Below are 17,744 nucleotides of genomic sequence, written 5' to 3'. Positions count from 1 at the left end.
TGAAGATTGTTCCGGGATGTTTGTACTGATACTCTTCCTATGCTCCTTCATATTTTACAAACATGCACTTACACAACACATTTTGACAGGTGTCACTAATTTACAGTTTCACAATCCAGCTGGGTTTCTTGCATATCTCATTCCTTTGGCCTTGCCGCATATATACTCTAAGACAATAATGGGTAAACAGAAAGCTATCGCACTTGCATTCTGCCAAGTCAACAAAGACAACAGAATGAAGTTGCAAGAAATGGGAGGCAGGAGAGAGGTAATGAAATGTGGCAGGAGAGCTCAAGAGCTGATATCTCTCTCAAACCTGTGTCTGGTAGCTTGTTTCCCTGGAGAGAGAGAAAAAGAACTGATGAATTGTTATCAGTACAATATTCTACATGCAGACACCCAACCTATAACCCACACATGACAGGACTAGTACTTGATAAAGGCAATGTATATTTATTCACTTTACAAAGGAGGGCAGTATTTGGTTGCAACAGCTCCAATTATAGACAAATATAACTGTACATTATACCGGTGAATGGCTCAAAACCTTTACCCAATTTTGCTCTTGTTTATACCACTTCAGCTTAACTGAGCTAATAGCAACCCCTGTTCTGCCCCTAAGATTAAAAATTCACAATAAATGCATATGCTTTGTGTTACATTATTCACAAGCATTTGCCCTCCCTTTTCATTATTTTTTTAAATCCGTACTCTTCCAAAGATGAGCGCGGTTCAGGGCCCTCTCTCTGGGTCAGCATTAATCTTATATACAAGCTCAATTAAAACAAAAAGTTAGGAGCCACCAATGAGTCTATTTTTCTTTAAGTACAAGAAAAGTGACTGATTTACACACACACATATAAAAAGTCAGTTTGGTTTTTAAAAGAAAATGCTGTTTTCAACCTAGTTGGCATTATATCATTGCCAAGGCATGAATTCTGTTATGAGGAAATGGATGTCGGCAGGGAGGGAAGAGGCAGAACTATTAAGAAATTCAACAGTAAGGTTTTACGTCTTACAAAAATATTTATTCTCTTCCAAAAAATGTAGCAAGATGCTAACTGGAAAAGTACTTAACTAAAGTAAGAAGATACAGAGTGGTCTTCAATCCATCAGAATTTGGAACTCATAAAACAAAGCATCAACAAGTTTACCATCCATAGGGCCTTGGTTTATTTCAGTTGAGAAGCAAAATGAATGTCCAGGTAATAAGGATAATTTGCCTACAATGTAAAAGAAAAGTGTTTCATTGTGATCCCGGGAAGCATAGGGTGGAAATAAGAAGGCTGGCATTGTTATACATTCTGGGCTTGGAAGTACAATGTCCCAATCTGGTCTCACACACTCTGGACAGATATCAAATCTGCACTCCCTCATGTGATGCAAGCTGCTTTCAGCATGGCAATCCAGAAAGTAAAAGTTTTGGTGGCCTGCTCTAACAGACTTCGTTTCTTTTAAAGTATGTGTTATTCTTCTTCACTTTCATTTTCTGGGTCCAAATCTGATTCTCCATTGATTTCTTTTTCTACAATCATTTCTTGCTCATCGTCTGATAGCTCATCTCTCTCATCATTCTCTTCGTCTTCTTCTTTCTCATCATCTTCATCCCAGTTGTCCTGCAGAAGGGGGCAACAAAACATGTCAGTACTGCGGCCATTTTTAACCATCCAACCTCCAAGAATGGGAAACAAACCGAAGGAACCTTTACTTACATCTGAATCTCTTTCTGCAGCCATTTCATCATCTGAACCTTCGTCTGATGATTCTGTGAGTAGAGAACACAAGTACTTGATGTGGATCTTTCTTCAAATAGATGCAAAGAGCATACACTACTATATGTTAAAGAGCTCAACCATTTAAACCATTGTTATAATACTTTAGCAGATCCAAAGTAATTTTGTTGGCAGGGGAAGAAGGGGTTGAGCAAAGTACAAATTCTAAAACTAATCTCCAGTCCTTCAAGTAATAAATAAAGGGACTAACATGCTGGTTTCAGCCTGTAACTTAGAAACAAAACACCTTGATACTTCTTCCCTGAACAAGCCAGCAACAGGGCTTCCATGGTTCACTCACTGGTTTTGATTCAACACTGTGGTACTACAGTTAGGCTGCATGAGCTTGCCATTTACATAAGATAGGGGTGGGAAACTTGTGGCCCTCCAGATGTTGTCAGACTACAACTCCCACCACTGGTCATGCTGGCTGGGGCTGACGGGAGCTGTTGTTCCACAAGATCTAGAGGGCCAGAGGTTCCCCATTCCTAGGGTTTTATGCACATTTTCTTCCACATGTTTTGCATATATGTGGAAGAAGTAGAACTGTGCCTCCTGTCCCCCACTGAGCCCAACATTTGCATGTTCAGCAGGATGCCTGAGAAGAGGGAACCTTTACAGAAGTATGCACCGACGACTTGCAACGTTGATGGTGGGGCCAGCAAACATAGGTCCACTTCCCCTTCGCACATAGACTAAACACTGGAGGAAAACATGCATAAAGCCTTTGATAGTCTGACATGCATAAACGTAACAGGAAAACTAATTCAAATATTTAAGGCTGATCCAAAAATATGGACTCCGTACAATCCATTTCAACTGATGACAAGATTGAACTGGAACATGTCCAGCTCTCAATCTGAAATCAAAGGATCAGAAACTAAACATCGCACACCACATTTCCTGATTGCTCCCAAGATTACTTCACTTAAATCACTTTGCTTACCTTCTTCATATACCAGCTTTGCAGTCTGGTCAACATCAGGTACATCCTGAGCCTGTTCCAATGCAGCAACCTGAAAAGGAATGTTGCCATCAACAGGGGTTGTGGTAATGTTATCTAACCAGGCCATTCTACATGTAAAGCTCACACTATTTCATAGAAAGAAAAAGGAGTTATGTGTGATTAGGAAGTACTACTCCAAGTGAAAACTTCAAATCAAATAAAAGCAGAGTGGATATTTTTAAAAAGTTTAATTAAATGTTTACAAGTTGAACGACGCCTCACTTTGTCCTTTTGTTTAGAAGAGCTTTTTAAAAATTGGAAGTGCCAATGAATTTTTTAAAATCTCATATTTAGAATAATACGTTTCTGTAATAAAGAAATATCACATGCTGTTGAATCAAATATACCTTTCAGAAAATTAACAGAGGAATATCCTTCTTAGCCTGCGACAGATAGGGAGAAGTCCTCTGGCATCTTAAAAACGAACAACTTGTGGCATAAACTTTTGTGGACTAGAACCCACTTTGATCCAGTTCACAGTTAATGGCAGCAAAATGTGGGTAAATTAACCCACAATTTGTCGAAGTGTGCGCCTTGCACATGCCGCTGTCTCTTTAAATATACAATTAGTAGTTAGGTTAACGGTAGGTTGTCTAACCCATAATTAACCCATAGTGTCCAGGTTTGGATATCACAGAGCAAGCTCCAATCAGAGGTTATATATTGAAAATGGTGGCAGCATGTGCTGTCACAAGTCATGGGTTAAATAACCCATGATTTGCAACTTTAAATGCGAATAGGCCCTTTGTCAGCTGCAGGAAGTGTTATCCTCAGTGGGCAGAAGCAACATGCTGAGGAAAACACTTTATGATGGTGACAAAGTGGGCTTCAGCTTACAAAGGTTATTCCACCATAAAATGGTTAGCGGTTAGTGTGCTATAGGAGCTTCTGTCCTAGAAACTCTGTTCAGTGTTATATTATTCAAATCAATATTTTAAACTCAGTAGGCTACATAAATATGTGTAGTCCAGGGAAAAGTAGCATTTAGGGAAGAAAATAACATCCCTGAAGCTCAAACCCAGACATTAAAAGAAATTGTTGTGGGAATACATGCTGTAAACCTGCTTCTTCGCTGGTATCAACAGATGATGCCCTCACTAAAAATAAACCAAAACCCCAAGTGCTCGTTTCAGCATTATTAATATGGCTATGTAGCAACTGCACCAAATTACATGTACTGAATTTTGCTAGATTAAAAACGGAAGGAGAACAGAAAGTCTCTAAAAATATCAGGTTGACCTGTGGCATAAATGAGAGAAACAGCCAGCTGCTATCAAATTATCTGGAACAATGACTACTGTAGATCAAAATGTTTTAATCTATTTTTTTCTAGCACATTCCAGTACAGTTTTTACAATGGGCAAGTCTTAACTGAAATAACAGCATGATTAAAAAGTAGGGATGTGCACCAGATTCAGACAAAGCCCAAAACCTGCACAGAATCAGATCCAGTTCTGGTACTTCCTGAGGTGAACTACACTTCCCTCCTAAGCCACCAGAATTGAACCTGGACCTAAACGAGGCTTTGTTACTGACTCGTGCTTCAGAGGTACACAGACTTTATGTCTCCTGAAAATAGTGTTTTTTGGTTTCGTTTCTGTAAAATGCTGGTTATGAGCAGTGTGGCGTAGTGACTGACAGGCCTATCTTCTAATCCTAGGGCACGTTTTACCAGGGCTTCAATCGTTGTGTTTTGGGGGAGGACACAGATAGACTGTGAGATTGATATTCTTCTAATACTACCAGGCTTTACTATGAAAAAAAGCCTTCAACAGATTTGCGATCATAACTCCATAGACCCTGCACCTATCCTTCTGAAACTTTGCAGATTTCTTGCCTGGGAGCATCTCTATGATGTGTGACAGTTTCATACAAATTACCAAAAAAAAAAAAAATGGGGCGAAGGAAGGGAAAGCAAATCAGTTCCCCCCCTCCAAATTTAAACATTCCCCTTTCACATGAGCCACTGCACCTATCCTTCTGAAACTTTGCAGGTTTCTTACTTAGGGCTATTTGTCATTTTCAGAATAATGGTCCACAAGGAACACAGGGAGATAAGCACATCCTCTTTTGGTTACCCTCAAATGTCAAGGCTACTCTTGCACAAAACACTTCCTGCATCTATTACTCTAAGTTTTTTCAGGCTTGATCGCCTAAGAAAAAGCAACAATTGCAGCAATTCTTATCCAATACTGCCACGAAATTAAAAAAGCTATCAGCAGTGTGTGTGTGTGTGTGTGTGTGTGTGTGTGTACACACACACCTATTTTTCTGAAATTTGGCAGGCATAACCACTTCCTAAGGGGTTACTCCACCTGCAAATGTCATACAATTCTGACAAAGAGAAAAAAGTTATAGCTATAACATGATAGTTAACAGGAGCCATGAAGCCTTGGATTTCAGGTTCGGTACCAGAGTCAAAGCGGACAGCCTCTGAACTGGTCCAAGCCAATCAGTCTGTTTTCCAATGCGCCAAATTGGGGACTGAGTTGAATCTTGGGATTGATGCATGCCTCTGTAACCCCCCGAGTTTATTAAATGATTGTATATCATATCTGATCAACTCTAGTCTAATATACATTAGAAATCAGATCCATCACTGCTCTTGCATTTTATATAGAAGCATTTTGAAACAAATACTTAAATTGCCAGAATTGTACGAGTTCTTCAGTAGCCTGAAACTTTGTTTAGGAACAGGAAGCTATGCCTAATGATTGTCAGAACTATGATGGACTGCATAAGTAAGAAAGAATGCTGAAAATGTTGATTACCTATAGTTTCATTCTTCGATTTGTTAAGTGCTCATTTGACTGTATTACACTTATGAATTCTGGCACATCTGGAGAATTACTGAAAAACTGTCCACAACTTTTTATAGTGCATCTCACTACGATCTGTAATGTATCTCCAATCCACATTCACATCCTCCCTGTGTCCCACACTTCCAACTTCAACTCACCTGTGTGATAATAAGATAGAGTTTCCCATGCAAGCGAGAGAGTTTCTGCAAAGTCTTCACTCTGCTCTCCATCAACTGATATAGCATTCCCAGTTGGGGAACGAGATCTGGCAACTGGGGGGGGGGGGGAGAATAAAATGCTTGTCAACAGACAAAGCAGGTGTCATGACAAGAGCCATAGGAACATTTTTCACAATCAACATTACTACCACCCCAGCCATGATAGTAATTCAGTGTACGCATGCAGGGTAGTTGTACTGAAACTTTCTGCTTTGAAGGAATTACTTTCTATGCTTCATCTTTGTAAATGCCTAGCACAAGAATTGTGCTATGCCTCTCTGCTCAAGCTTTCTATTGAACCGCAACACTGACAGATGCTCCTCTGTTGTGCATCAAACCTTGCTCCCATGTTAGAACAAGAGAACTGCACAGAATTCTTAACTTTTAAGATATAAAAATGAGAAATTCAAGCAAAGCTTTCACAGCCTCTAATCAGTACAGTTCAGAACTACAGTTATTTTTGGTGCCACAAATGTTCAAACCCATGTGGCAATTAGGTAATGAAATTTCCTCTGGGTTTTGCAAAATGAGATTTTAAGATTCTACATCCTGCTTTCTCTGCTCCATTTTGTCACACAATTATAAATGTGCATGCCATGTGATTAGCTCCCCCTGAGCAACCAACCCAAGTATAAAACCATAGTTTTGCTTCTTCACATGCAATCCAATGAGCACAATACATTCCCAGTTGGAAAGAAACCAGAAAACCAAATTTGTCAAGTTTTTCACAGTCAAAAGTGTCACAAATGTTACATGACTATAATGTACAGTTCATATCGAGAATCAATGAACTTTGGAATAGGGGCAGAATACATTATATGGCACCTAATTTGCAAATAAAGGTAAAGGTAAAGGTGTCCCCAACCAGTCGTGTCCGACTCTAGGGTGCGGTGCTCATCCCCGTTTCTAAGCCGAAGAGCCAGCGCTGTCCGAAGACGCTTCCGTGGTCATGTGGCCGGCATGACTGAACACCGAGGTGCACGGAACTCTGTTACCTTTCCCGCCGAGGCGGTACCTATTTATCTACTTGCAATTTCTTGCTTTCGAACTGCTAGGTTGGCAGGAGCTGGGACTGAAGACGGGAGCTCACTCCATCACGCAGCACTCGGGTCTCGAACTGCTGACCTGCCGACCTTCCAGTCTGCAGTTCAGCGTCTTAACCACTAAGCCACCGCGGCCCCAATTAATTTATTAATTTGCAAATTAATTTATTAATTTGCAAATAATACACTTTAAATAAATAGATTTTATAAGCTTGCATTTAGGATAGAGAGGAAAGTGTAAAAACAAAGGGTTGCATGAACAGCAGGCAACTTACACAACTAATCTTTCTCTTCCCCTCCTGCCCCTCTGCCCAAGGCAATTCAGGCAATTCCCCCTTTCTACTGCTGTCCCGTACAATGCAGCACAAATTATTCACACCCACACCCCACATACTCATCACCTGGAGAACTCTTTTAGGGGGTGTAGGGGGGGAGGGGAGGGGAGGGGAGGAGAAAGAACTGTTGTGTGAACTGCTTTCCATCTGTGCAATCATTGGATGCAACCTGAAATGGGGGTGGAGTGGGGTGGGAAAGCCCACTCCACCCCCTAATGTCTAACTGGTGTACTTACTGTTGAAAGATAGGATGCGTGTATAGTTAAAACAGACTTTAGCCATCGAACCATTTGTGAGGCACTGGAAAAGAACAGTAAAGAAAATGATCTGCATTTATTGGCAAAGGTTAGAAATATATTTTAAAAGCTTCATATTTTAAGATGATAAATCCAAGCTGCACTGTACAAGGATACACAGTTTTATGCTGACATACCAGCCCATTAAAGATCAACATCTTCTGCTTCACAGAAACAGCATTCGGATTTATTCTGTAGCGTTGAATCTCTTGCAATATAAGATAAGTGTAAAGTCATGGGTCCATAATTTTTGGCTGGCCTTATTAGCTAAGCCAAAAATTGTGGTCATCATGTCCTGTGCCCCCGCTGGCTGAAAGTGCCTCCGCCCAACAGCAAAGGCATCATCACCACCAACCTCTCCTGTGGGAAATGTAGACAGGTAACATTCTGGCTTCATTTACTGCTCAACAAAGGGACTCAGAACCCCAACGCCAAGCAGCATCTGAAGAAGCTCCCTTCCCCCACACTTCTCTTTCCTACAGAAAAGAGAAGTGGGAAAGAGGGGGATCAGCTAATGCTCATTGCTGAACCCTCAAAATGGAGCAGCAGCTGGAAGCATTATTTGTCATGCTCACTAGAAGCACGTTATGTTCGCCACGGTGAACATGAGTAATTGTTGAAGCCTGAGTAAACTGAATTACAGCAGTAACCATATTGGATTCTCAAAGTGCACTGGGAGTGAAATAGACAGCTGTGCACCTACACACACATTATGTGTTTTACTTTCCCAAGCATAAGTGATTGTTCATATCTGAGGTGTCATTGATGAAGCAACTTGGTCATTTACCATCCCCAGGTCTTAGCTTTATTCTCTATGTCATGGATCACCTGATGGATTCATTGTCATCTTAGAGCTCCGATTTTAAGGCACATTAATGACCCAACAGCAGCTATAAGGCTCAGATTCTGAGACAAACAGCCCAGTCCTGCATTCCAAAGCTACACATTTGTGCAATTAGGTAAGCAGTACTGTCCACATGACAAATTAGACCTATGACCCCAAAAGTATTTTTTGTATTAGAAAGAATATGTTTTGATTTTTATAAACCTTTTCTCACAAGCAAGCAAAAATCCAAAGAAACAAACAGAATGAACAAAAGCAACTCCAATCCCCCTCAAAATAATCTAAATGAGAAGGCAAAGTAAAAACTAATTCTCAAGTTTTCCTATAATGCTTTTGTTGAGGAAGCTAAACGACTCCAACTCTGAACTATCTAGCCAGGAAAAACTTTGCAGCCATATATCCTCCTGAAAACTTTTACCTTTCCTTCCATGTTCAGTTCCAGCTAAGGAGATCTCTGTGTGTAAGCAAGCTTCTACATGCATTTTACTTGCTGTATTAAGAATCATGAGCATAAATGTATTTTATCTTTATTTTTGAAAGCCACTCTGGAATTTCCACTGAAGGGCAGTACATAAAATGTTAAAATAATAAACAAATCAGACGGGCAGCTGAATGTAGACGCCAGCGACCTGTACCACACTGCTTTGAAAGGGGCACAGATTCAAATACGCATCTTGGCACTACTAGCTGAGCTTAAGCACCAACCACAGCTGGACTGGGTCACCACAGTTTTATCATGATGTAACATGAAGCATCTGAATAGTAAAAAGAACAGTGTTTTCCTTTTAAATGTTGACAATCAGAGTTTCAGATATTTTTACTTACCTGTATGGATGACCTTGCAGCCTTTTTGTGAGCTAAAAAGGAAGTGGAAAAAGCAGGCACTGAGATATAATCAGACTCTGATATAACCTTTTCTCTTCAGCAACACACACATATATAAATCTTCAACTATTCAACGCCTTACTTCAAAACATTTTAATGAACTAAGCTTTCTGCCAGGTGTGCTGCCATTTTATTCAGCATCATAATAAAGATTTTATAACAGAGTGTTATTACCAGACCACAAAAAATAACATACAATATTACAAAACAAATCAGATCCTTTTGGTTTGCAAAAACTTGCCCCTTAACATGAGCTGATTGAAAGATGGATCTACTGATTAAATGCTGATTTCAGACTTCAAGTTCTTTTATTTTTACATTTGGCTGAACAAAGTGAACCCTTTGCTTTAATTTCTGGTCCATTCAGCAAGCTTGTTTGTAGTGCAATAACTCTGTTGAACACTGAGATAGAATACAATTTCATAACATATTTCAAATTTGAATGCCAGCTTGAGCCCTGCACCCATTTTCAACGGGAAGAGAGAAATGCAAGGTACAACATAGCGTGATGTCTTGGTGTTCAAAAGTGATCGGAATGAAAGACAATGTGCACATTAAGGACAATATGCTGTGTCCAAATACAAACCCCTGCTCATCCTCTGCACCCATAACTTAAAACAACCAGGAGCAAGGGAGGCCCACTGCTCTTTATTAGTCTGAAAAACTTAAAATGACTTCTAACCAATAAGCTTAATGAGTAACACAGGGCAATCTTCTCTTCTGTGTGTGCCATGACATCCATACAAGTTAGAACAATATCATGAACCGCATTCACATATGACATGTACTATGTGCACAGATACTGCATATGCATTAGAAGGGTAGAATACTAATTCTCGAATGAAAATAAATATTACTATGACATTGCTGTCATTTTTCAGAATGACCATTAATTTGACTTTGGTGTTGCATTAAATGTCACATGACAAAAAATGGCTAACCTGTGATAGATGGTCCAGCCACTCACATTTCATCAGCAACCCCATTTTGAAGGCTGGCTGCAACTTGACAAGCACAAGTTTGGAGAGCCAAAGGTCATATACACTGAATCACAAACATACCACCCCTGTTGACTGTGTAATTTTCACTTGATTTGCTTGAACTAAGAGTCTAGCACAAAGGTGGTATAACAGAAGGTAATACAAGATCTCTCACCTCATGCAGCAGTGGAATGACAGCATATACAGGCATTCTGGCTACTGTTTTCTTTATTAACGCTTCTTTCTTGGTTTGAAGCACTTTCTGTTAAAAGTGGGGAAAGGGATCAACCATGTTACCAAGTTAAGATTGACACCAAAAATACCTGGTACCAGAAGCCAGAGTGGCATACAGAGTAGCATTTTGTAATTCAACTGGCAATTCAAAACTCCATTCATCCGTGAAACCCACTGGATGGTGTTGTTTTGCCTACACGAATGAGCAATGATACTCACAGCCTAACATAGGAAAAAAAGAGGAATTCTATTTTGCTTCCAACTACCAGCTGCATTTTGCAAGTTAAGATTGCATGAAAGTTGTAAACAACCACTAAATAAGAATAGACCTATGTGTGGTTTATAAACTGTTCTCCATATCCACTTTTTACCCATCTACATTTCTCACTGTTATTAAGAACTCCATCTATACAGTTAGGAACATAGAAAGCAGTTTTATACTGTATCAGACCACTGATTGGTCCATCTAGCTCAGTACTGTTGATTGGCAGGGACTCTCCAGGGTTTCAAGGCACGAGTTTTTCCAGCCCTATCTGGAGACGCCAGGGAATGAACCTGGGACCTTCTGAATGCAAAGCATGTGCCCTACACTGAGCTACAGTGGTAGAGCACATGCTTTGCATGCAAGAGGTCCCAGGTTCAAACCCCAGCATCTCCAAGTAGGGCTGGAAAAACTCCTGCCTGAAACTTTGGAAACCTACTGCCACACAGGGTCAACAATACTGGGCTAGATGGACCCATGGTCTGACTCAGTATAAGGCAGCTTCCTATGCCCCTATGTTACTAAATAAAGTATTCATATACCTAGGAGCATAATCCAAAAACTCTGCTCATGAAGTTTATATGCCTTTTGCACTACACAATTATATCTCCTTAAGACACAAGGCAGGCAACTGTGAAATGAACTGATTCCTGCTTGGCTCTGTATTCATAGGGAAAAGCACTTCGCTGAAAACAAGGGCTACAATCCAGTACAGAGTGAGGCTTGTGGGCCCAGTGCCCAGACCTTTACAGAAGCAAAGGTTGAAAGTACTGGGGAAAATAAAGTTTTTCCATGATAATTAAAAGTAAATGTCCACACTATTTAGTTAATACTCATATTCATAATTTGCCACAGTGATACATTACCTATTTTATCATATTTATAATATTTACCTCAGAAATGTTTTCCCAATTTTTTCCTTTTATCTAGGAAGGTAGGCTTTAATTTAGTGTGTGACTGAGGGTTGTGAATTGAGTTTTAAGAAATAGGTGCAGAAGTTAATGTTTTGATTTAATGTTTCATTTAAAACTAAAATTGTTCTTCAAAAGGTGATGCAATATAACTGGTTAAACAATTAAAATCCCATTTTTATCTACGCTGATGGCAGCTGTTACCACTACAGGCACTAGCCTGCTGCACAGAGAGGAAAAAATCAAGCTCCTCCCACCTACCTCCACCCTTACGAAGTTCATTTAAAATATTTTCATGTTAGCCTTCAGTAAAGTTTCCAGAGTGGCAAAGAAAGGGTCACACAAAATATAATGAATATAATTATTGAAATATGACCATTATAGGGAGCCCTTTGTACAATACCCTTAATACTTACATTTAAAATCTCAGAATCACTGCTTTCCAAACCTTGAACTAGAAGCACTGCAAAATTGTCAGTCTGCGGAAGACCTCCTGGTGATTGTTTCACTTTCATCACATCAATATCCATTGCACCAAGGCGGTCTTCAATGCTCTCCTAAACAACAAGAATGCAACAATGGTTACTTACTGAGAAGGTTCCTTTTGGGTTGGTATGATGAAGGCATCCCGTATGTTAATTCCCTGTATTGCCCAGGAAAAGCTGGGTCCACATGATCAGATTTTTGTTTAGTCTAATGGTCCTAGGCTGCTCACAGCCAGTTCCATCCATGGCTAATGGCCTGATCAGGGGTTGAATATTCAAAAGGCTGTGGAATGCACCCAGCATGCACTGCAGCAAACCATGGGTTAACCAGAGACTAATTTACCTCCTTGCCACCTGGCTTCCTTTTAGTTTCAATTTTGTCTCTGCAAGATGAAGTTTTGATAGCTGCACTGTGTCCAGGAATCCCAGGCACTAGCGTTTTGACTTCTGAGTTGACTATGGGGGTTTTCACCTAATTTTAAAGAGAGAGAGAGAGAGAGAGAGAGAGAGAGAGAGAGAGAGATCTGCATGTGTCCAAGTACAGCTGCCTTCCATATTTCACAACAATCATTTTGATCTTGTTCAAACTCTCAGAATCTGCAGAAGAACTACTACTTCACTTGAAAGCCAAGCTCTTATTTTTCAGAAGACACACATGATAGCTAGCTCCTATAAATGATGTTTAAACAACCCTACAGGGAAGTTCTCAGTTAATAGTCTCTACTAGATTGGAACTTTATTCACAATTGTACAAAGTAACGTAAGAGAAAACTGACCATAAATCCATAAACACAACTTTGCTGTAAAGTGTTAAAAAGTTCCTTCCCTAAATTCTATGAAACTGACTGTACGCAAGGCAGGAACTAAGATCACAGTCATGGCTGGAGTCCACCAAACAAGACACAAGAGGCTAGTAAGGAACGGAGTGAAAGGATGTAAGATACTTATCAGGTAAACAGAACTGTAAGGCTAATAACTAAAATTTAATTTTATGACTGTCCTTCAAAAATGCATTTTTAAATCCAGTAGACATATTTAAATCTATTGTGCCTTAGAAATGGAAAACAACTGTTGCTAGAATTAACAAAAAATGAACCAGATGCAAGGATGATTGGTTTATTAACAGCTGATCACCAAGACCTACCAATGGCATAACATATCAACTGCCCCAATAGTTTAACATACACCTGTGCTAGAGGCATATGCTATGTTGATGATTGTGGATAGAGTTACGCACTAGACATCCCTAAGATACAATGGGCAGTTGCAAGGCAGACACAAACAATTCAGACCCTTCTCCCAGTAGGGATTTTGTAAAACTCTGAGTCAGGAGATAAAGGTAGTTAGACTGATCAGTCCTTCATTTAGATATTGATGGAAGCTGGCAAAAGCCAGTGATTGCATGCCTCAACTTCCCATGAGATTTCCTCTTTGTATTCTTACAACAACAACAACAACAACAACAACAACAAACAATTATGATGATTATGATTATTTACAATTCTATACTGCCCCATAACCAAAGCTCTCTGGGCGATTTACAAAAGTTAAAACATTAAAATACAATATACAAAGTTTAAAAACCATTTACATAAAAGCATACGGACAATATATACAAACAGCATATAACTAAAAACAACCTTGACCTAAAAACATTTTTTTTAAAAAAATCCAACAATAAAGCAATACAAGCTGGAATAATCGTCTTTAATGCGTGCTTAAAAACCTTCAAGGAGGTCAGCAGGCACATTTCAGCCATTAGGTCATTCCACAACTGAGGGCCGGCAAAGGAAAAGGTCCTCTTGCGTTTGGCTGCCAATCTCACATTAGGCAGCCACAGCAGAAAGCCCTCAGAGGATCTTAGATGGCAGACTGGGAGGTAGGGGAGAAGGCAATCCCTAACAATGTAGCAAAATGTATACGGTCTCCTTCCATTTTCTTTTATTCTGCCTGGAGACTTTAGAGAAGGGTAAGTACTCTGCCAACTTAAATGCCTTTAGTAATCTTCAGGAGGCACAATTTAAATCTTGAAGCAGGAAAAGAAACACTGGGAGAGGTGCCACACTACTGATGAAATTACTCTAGGATCAAGGCTTGCATACAGTTCAAACAACTGGCTAGACACAGGACAGGATTGGTAAAATGTATAATATTTATAGGGTACAAAGTCAGTTTAACTAGTTCTTGTATGAAAAGGCTTTACCCTACCTAAAAAAATCACATCTTGCTTCACATGAATTTGTTTACTTAGCTAAGCAAAGCTGGATTACAGAACAGATTTTTTGCAGAACAGAACACAGAGTAGAACCTTGTGCGCAAAAGACATCATTTTCTACACTGCACTCTTTATAATGTATACTGATTCACCATAGGTAGTGTGCATTGCGGGGCGGGAATGTTGCAAATCTTTGGGGTTTTCCTCAAAGTCATAAACTGAATCGGTGGCATCATCCCTGCTTAATATGTACACAGGTTAATAGCAGAATAGAAGGCAACCACAAATAGTACCAGATACATGATTTAAGGCAGAACTTGCATATTTCCAGTACTTACAGGGCAATCCTATGCATGTCTAAGAAGTAAGCCGCATTGATTTCAAAGGAGCTTACTCCCAAATGCATAGAACTGCATCCTTAGTGCAACTCATCAAGCGGAACTGCTTTATTGTTCATTGTATGCTTTGAAGAAACGATCCTACTTACAAACAGTCTAGCCTTTTGGTGGGCTTTGTTTGGATCCTAATTACAAAGGTTCCTAGAATAGAGAGACATGCCCATTTGAGAGAGATACATTCCTTTCGCCTGTTAGGCATGCTCAGACAGCCAAGAGAATGTGTCATCATTGGAATTCAGTGATAAGCGAAACCAAGATGGAGGTCATCACAGCACACCCAAGAATCCTTAATCTCTCCTACAACTCATTTATAGAAAAGCCTACATTTGTCTGTCCATACTGGCACGCAAGTGAATAAAATTCTAAGGAACTAATCATGAAGCCATCTTGTAAGCATGCTTAGGACAATGTAGTTAGTTATCTTCATTTACCTACACACCTAGCATTGGATGCAAACATATATTCAGCAGAACTGAAGTGTGTAAGCTAGAGCCATTCTAATAAGTAAAATGTAGTTTAGGTTAGCTCACCTCCATGTAGAAAACAATCCGTCTATTTTTTACTCTATGTATCTCATATTATGATAACCAATACCTCCATTAGAAAAAGGATCACTTTAAAAAAAAGAGAGAGATTGATTTCAAACCTCACCTTTGTTACAGCCATTTCTGTTTTAAGTGTCAGGGTCTTCTGAATGTCCCTTACTAAGCACATGTGTGATTCTGTAGTATTCAAAGTCTATAACAGGAATGGGGGAAAACACAAAAACAAATTTCAATGCCTTTACATGTCATTACACTTTTTACTCAGATCATGCAAGTAGTTTGAACTATGTGATATACTCTTGAACAAAAGATGTTCAGATCATCCACTAAACCCAACCAAGTACTTTGCTCATTTATAAATTAAGTCCGCAAGTTTATAATTGAATAAAATTACCAAGGCAAGGAATATATGAAATGCTAGCTTTTTAAATTCTGAAGCAAATAAAGCAAAATTCAAGCTTTCCTGAAATATTATAAAGAATATATGAGAAAGCACAGCATGAAATAGAAGCCACCTCAACTTACAGAATTTTTAGATTCAACTTCTATTATCAAGATATCAACACTGGATTTCAAAAAGGCCTTACATACCACTCTCTCAAGGACAGGCTGTAAGGAGTTTCCATACACCAGTAGCAAAGATTCCTTATCTGAACAAAATGCAGCTGCTAAAATAGGGACTGGCTTTGGTGTAGAATCACTGCCCTCTCCAGGTGTTGCGATCTGGATTATACACTTTGATGTCAAGGGTTTTTTGCAGTACCTGCAAAGAAATGAGTCTGCTAAGAACAGGCACACTATGAAACATTTATATTTCGCATACTTGCCTCCATAGCTTGTAAATCTCTTCATAATGGGTCTTTGAGTCTATTCTCATGACTTTTCATAGCAACCAGCAGCTACTGTTTAGTTTCTTTCCACACATCACCCATTTATGGGTTAGATCAGACTTAGTAGAGTATACCCACTGAAATTAATGGGATGTAAGTTAGTCATGACTAAATTAGGTTCCACTGATTTCAATGGGTCTACTGTAAATATGAATAAGTCTGGATCCAACCCTATGTAAATACATACTGGGTGGTATCCAATTAGTCCCTCTTGCTAATAGAATGACAGGACCTTCTGGAGCAGAGGAGGGGGCTCAGAGGGGAGGGGCGGAAGAGGAAGTCCACCTGTGTGAGTGGACATTAGATGGAACCCACCCTTATTTGCTTCAGTCATTACACACTTCTCAATTACACAATTGAAGGACTGCAATTATAAATAAAATTCTAAGTATGTGACAAATCAAACATACTGTGCTCTTATAAGAGCATCCAAAGTTTCGGATACTTTCAAACGGGGCCTTATTGCAACTGAGATTTGCCTCATTACTCCTCTCCAGATTTTGATAACACAAAATCCAAATAAAAATGTGACAACAAACTTTGATGAAAATGTCCCCATGGGACTGTCTCTTGCTCTCCTCCCCTGTGCCCCCCATATCTGCTCTGGAGGGGCTCCCAACCCTTTGAAGCAAATTTCAGGGTACACAGGGGCTGCAGAGGGACAGGGAAATCTGTTCCACCAATGGCTTCCATTCCAGTGGCCAACTGTCAGCACTGAATCCAAACCACTAAATCCAAATAATAATAAAACTACCAAAAAAGTTGGGGTTTAAATACCAACTTACCCATTCAAGACTTGTTCAAATAAGTGCAACTGTCCATCTCTGCATACAACTGCTAGCTTCACTGGCTGAAAAGAATGAACCCATCATCAGTTCAGAAGACTACCATCTACAGTACTAAAAGAGGATGTGTGTCTGTCAGCACCACAGCCCTCAGACTGTGCAACCTAGACAACCAAACTTGGTATGCACACTAAGGGCATTAAGTTGCATCAGAAAATCAATACTGAGAACATAAGCTACATCCCTTACCTCCTCTTTGCTTTCTGATACTGTCAGGTCAATATGTATGGGTTCATCCATAACTGTGAAACTCATTACAGCACTCTTTTCTTTCCTGTCCGATCTCACCTGCCTTGAGATACAATACAATGTTTTAAAACAGAATTCTGAAAACAGATGACTTATTACATAGGTAAAAACAATTTCTGAAAAAACTTCCAGCTTCACAAAGACAAATCCTTACTATGGAAAAATTAAAGGATTACATGATGATATAATGTAATCATAGAGCACTGTGGAAATTCATTTCTACATTAAATTGCCAAAGAGTAGAAGACTTATTTTACACCTTACCTATTTACTCCAGCAAAACACAACCCTTATTTTTATCACGGAGTGGGAGCTGACACCCAATACTGATTGTTACAGTTAGAAAAAACACATACCACACACTGAGTAACCGGTCATGCATTGCTCCAGATAAGAAATAGAGCCCTGTAATTCCATCAAAGGGCTGGTTTTCACTGGGAGGCCGTACTGTAATGAACATAAGCGTTGAAACTGCTGTAGCATGACCTGTGAAATGCTAAAGAAGAAATGTCATTTGAGATGGGTCAGGA

General features: G+C 39.5%; 1 protein-coding gene and 1 non-coding gene across 2 annotated transcripts in view; both read right to left on the bottom strand.

The window, feature by feature from the left end:
- Positions 1–433: 433 nt before the first annotated feature.
- Positions 434–17,744, bottom strand: part of WDR43 (WD repeat domain 43) — a 35,071-nt gene continuing 17,760 nt past the window's right edge. The window contains exons 5-18 of the mRNA XM_084828602.1: positions 17,571–17,710; positions 17,155–17,257; positions 16,906–16,970; positions 15,822–15,993; positions 15,337–15,423; positions 12,416–12,544; positions 12,004–12,144; positions 10,356–10,442; positions 9,141–9,172; positions 7,412–7,475; positions 5,738–5,851; positions 2,719–2,788; positions 1,713–1,765; positions 434–1,616 (exon numbers count right to left, since the gene is read on the bottom strand). Coding sequence (XP_084684728.1) covers positions 1,467–1,616; positions 1,713–1,765; positions 2,719–2,788; positions 5,738–5,851; positions 7,412–7,475; positions 9,141–9,172; positions 10,356–10,442; positions 12,004–12,144; positions 12,416–12,544; positions 15,337–15,423; positions 15,822–15,993; positions 16,906–16,970; positions 17,155–17,257; positions 17,571–17,710 — 1,407 coding nt within the window. The 3' untranslated portion in view covers positions 434–1,466. The remainder of the gene's footprint in view (positions 1,617–1,712; positions 1,766–2,718; positions 2,789–5,737; positions 5,852–7,411; positions 7,476–9,140; positions 9,173–10,355; positions 10,443–12,003; positions 12,145–12,415; positions 12,545–15,336; positions 15,424–15,821; positions 15,994–16,905; positions 16,971–17,154; positions 17,258–17,570; positions 17,711–17,744) is intronic.
- LOC146359992 (small nucleolar RNA SNORD53/SNORD92) lies at positions 14,883–14,960 on the bottom strand. The gene has a single exon (XR_014787059.1). It is a non-coding gene; the product is annotated as a small nucleolar RNA SNORD53/SNORD92 (small nucleolar RNA).

The sequence above is a fragment of the Heloderma suspectum genome, chromosome 1 (assembly GCF_057233095.1).
Source record: "Heloderma suspectum isolate Gila_16-S chromosome 1, 16-S_ref, whole genome shotgun sequence".
Taxonomy (NCBI): Eukaryota; Metazoa; Chordata; class Lepidosauria; order Squamata; family Helodermatidae; genus Heloderma; species Heloderma suspectum.
Note: the sequence above shows the minus strand (reverse complement) of the source record. Positions and strands in the feature narration are given on the sequence as shown.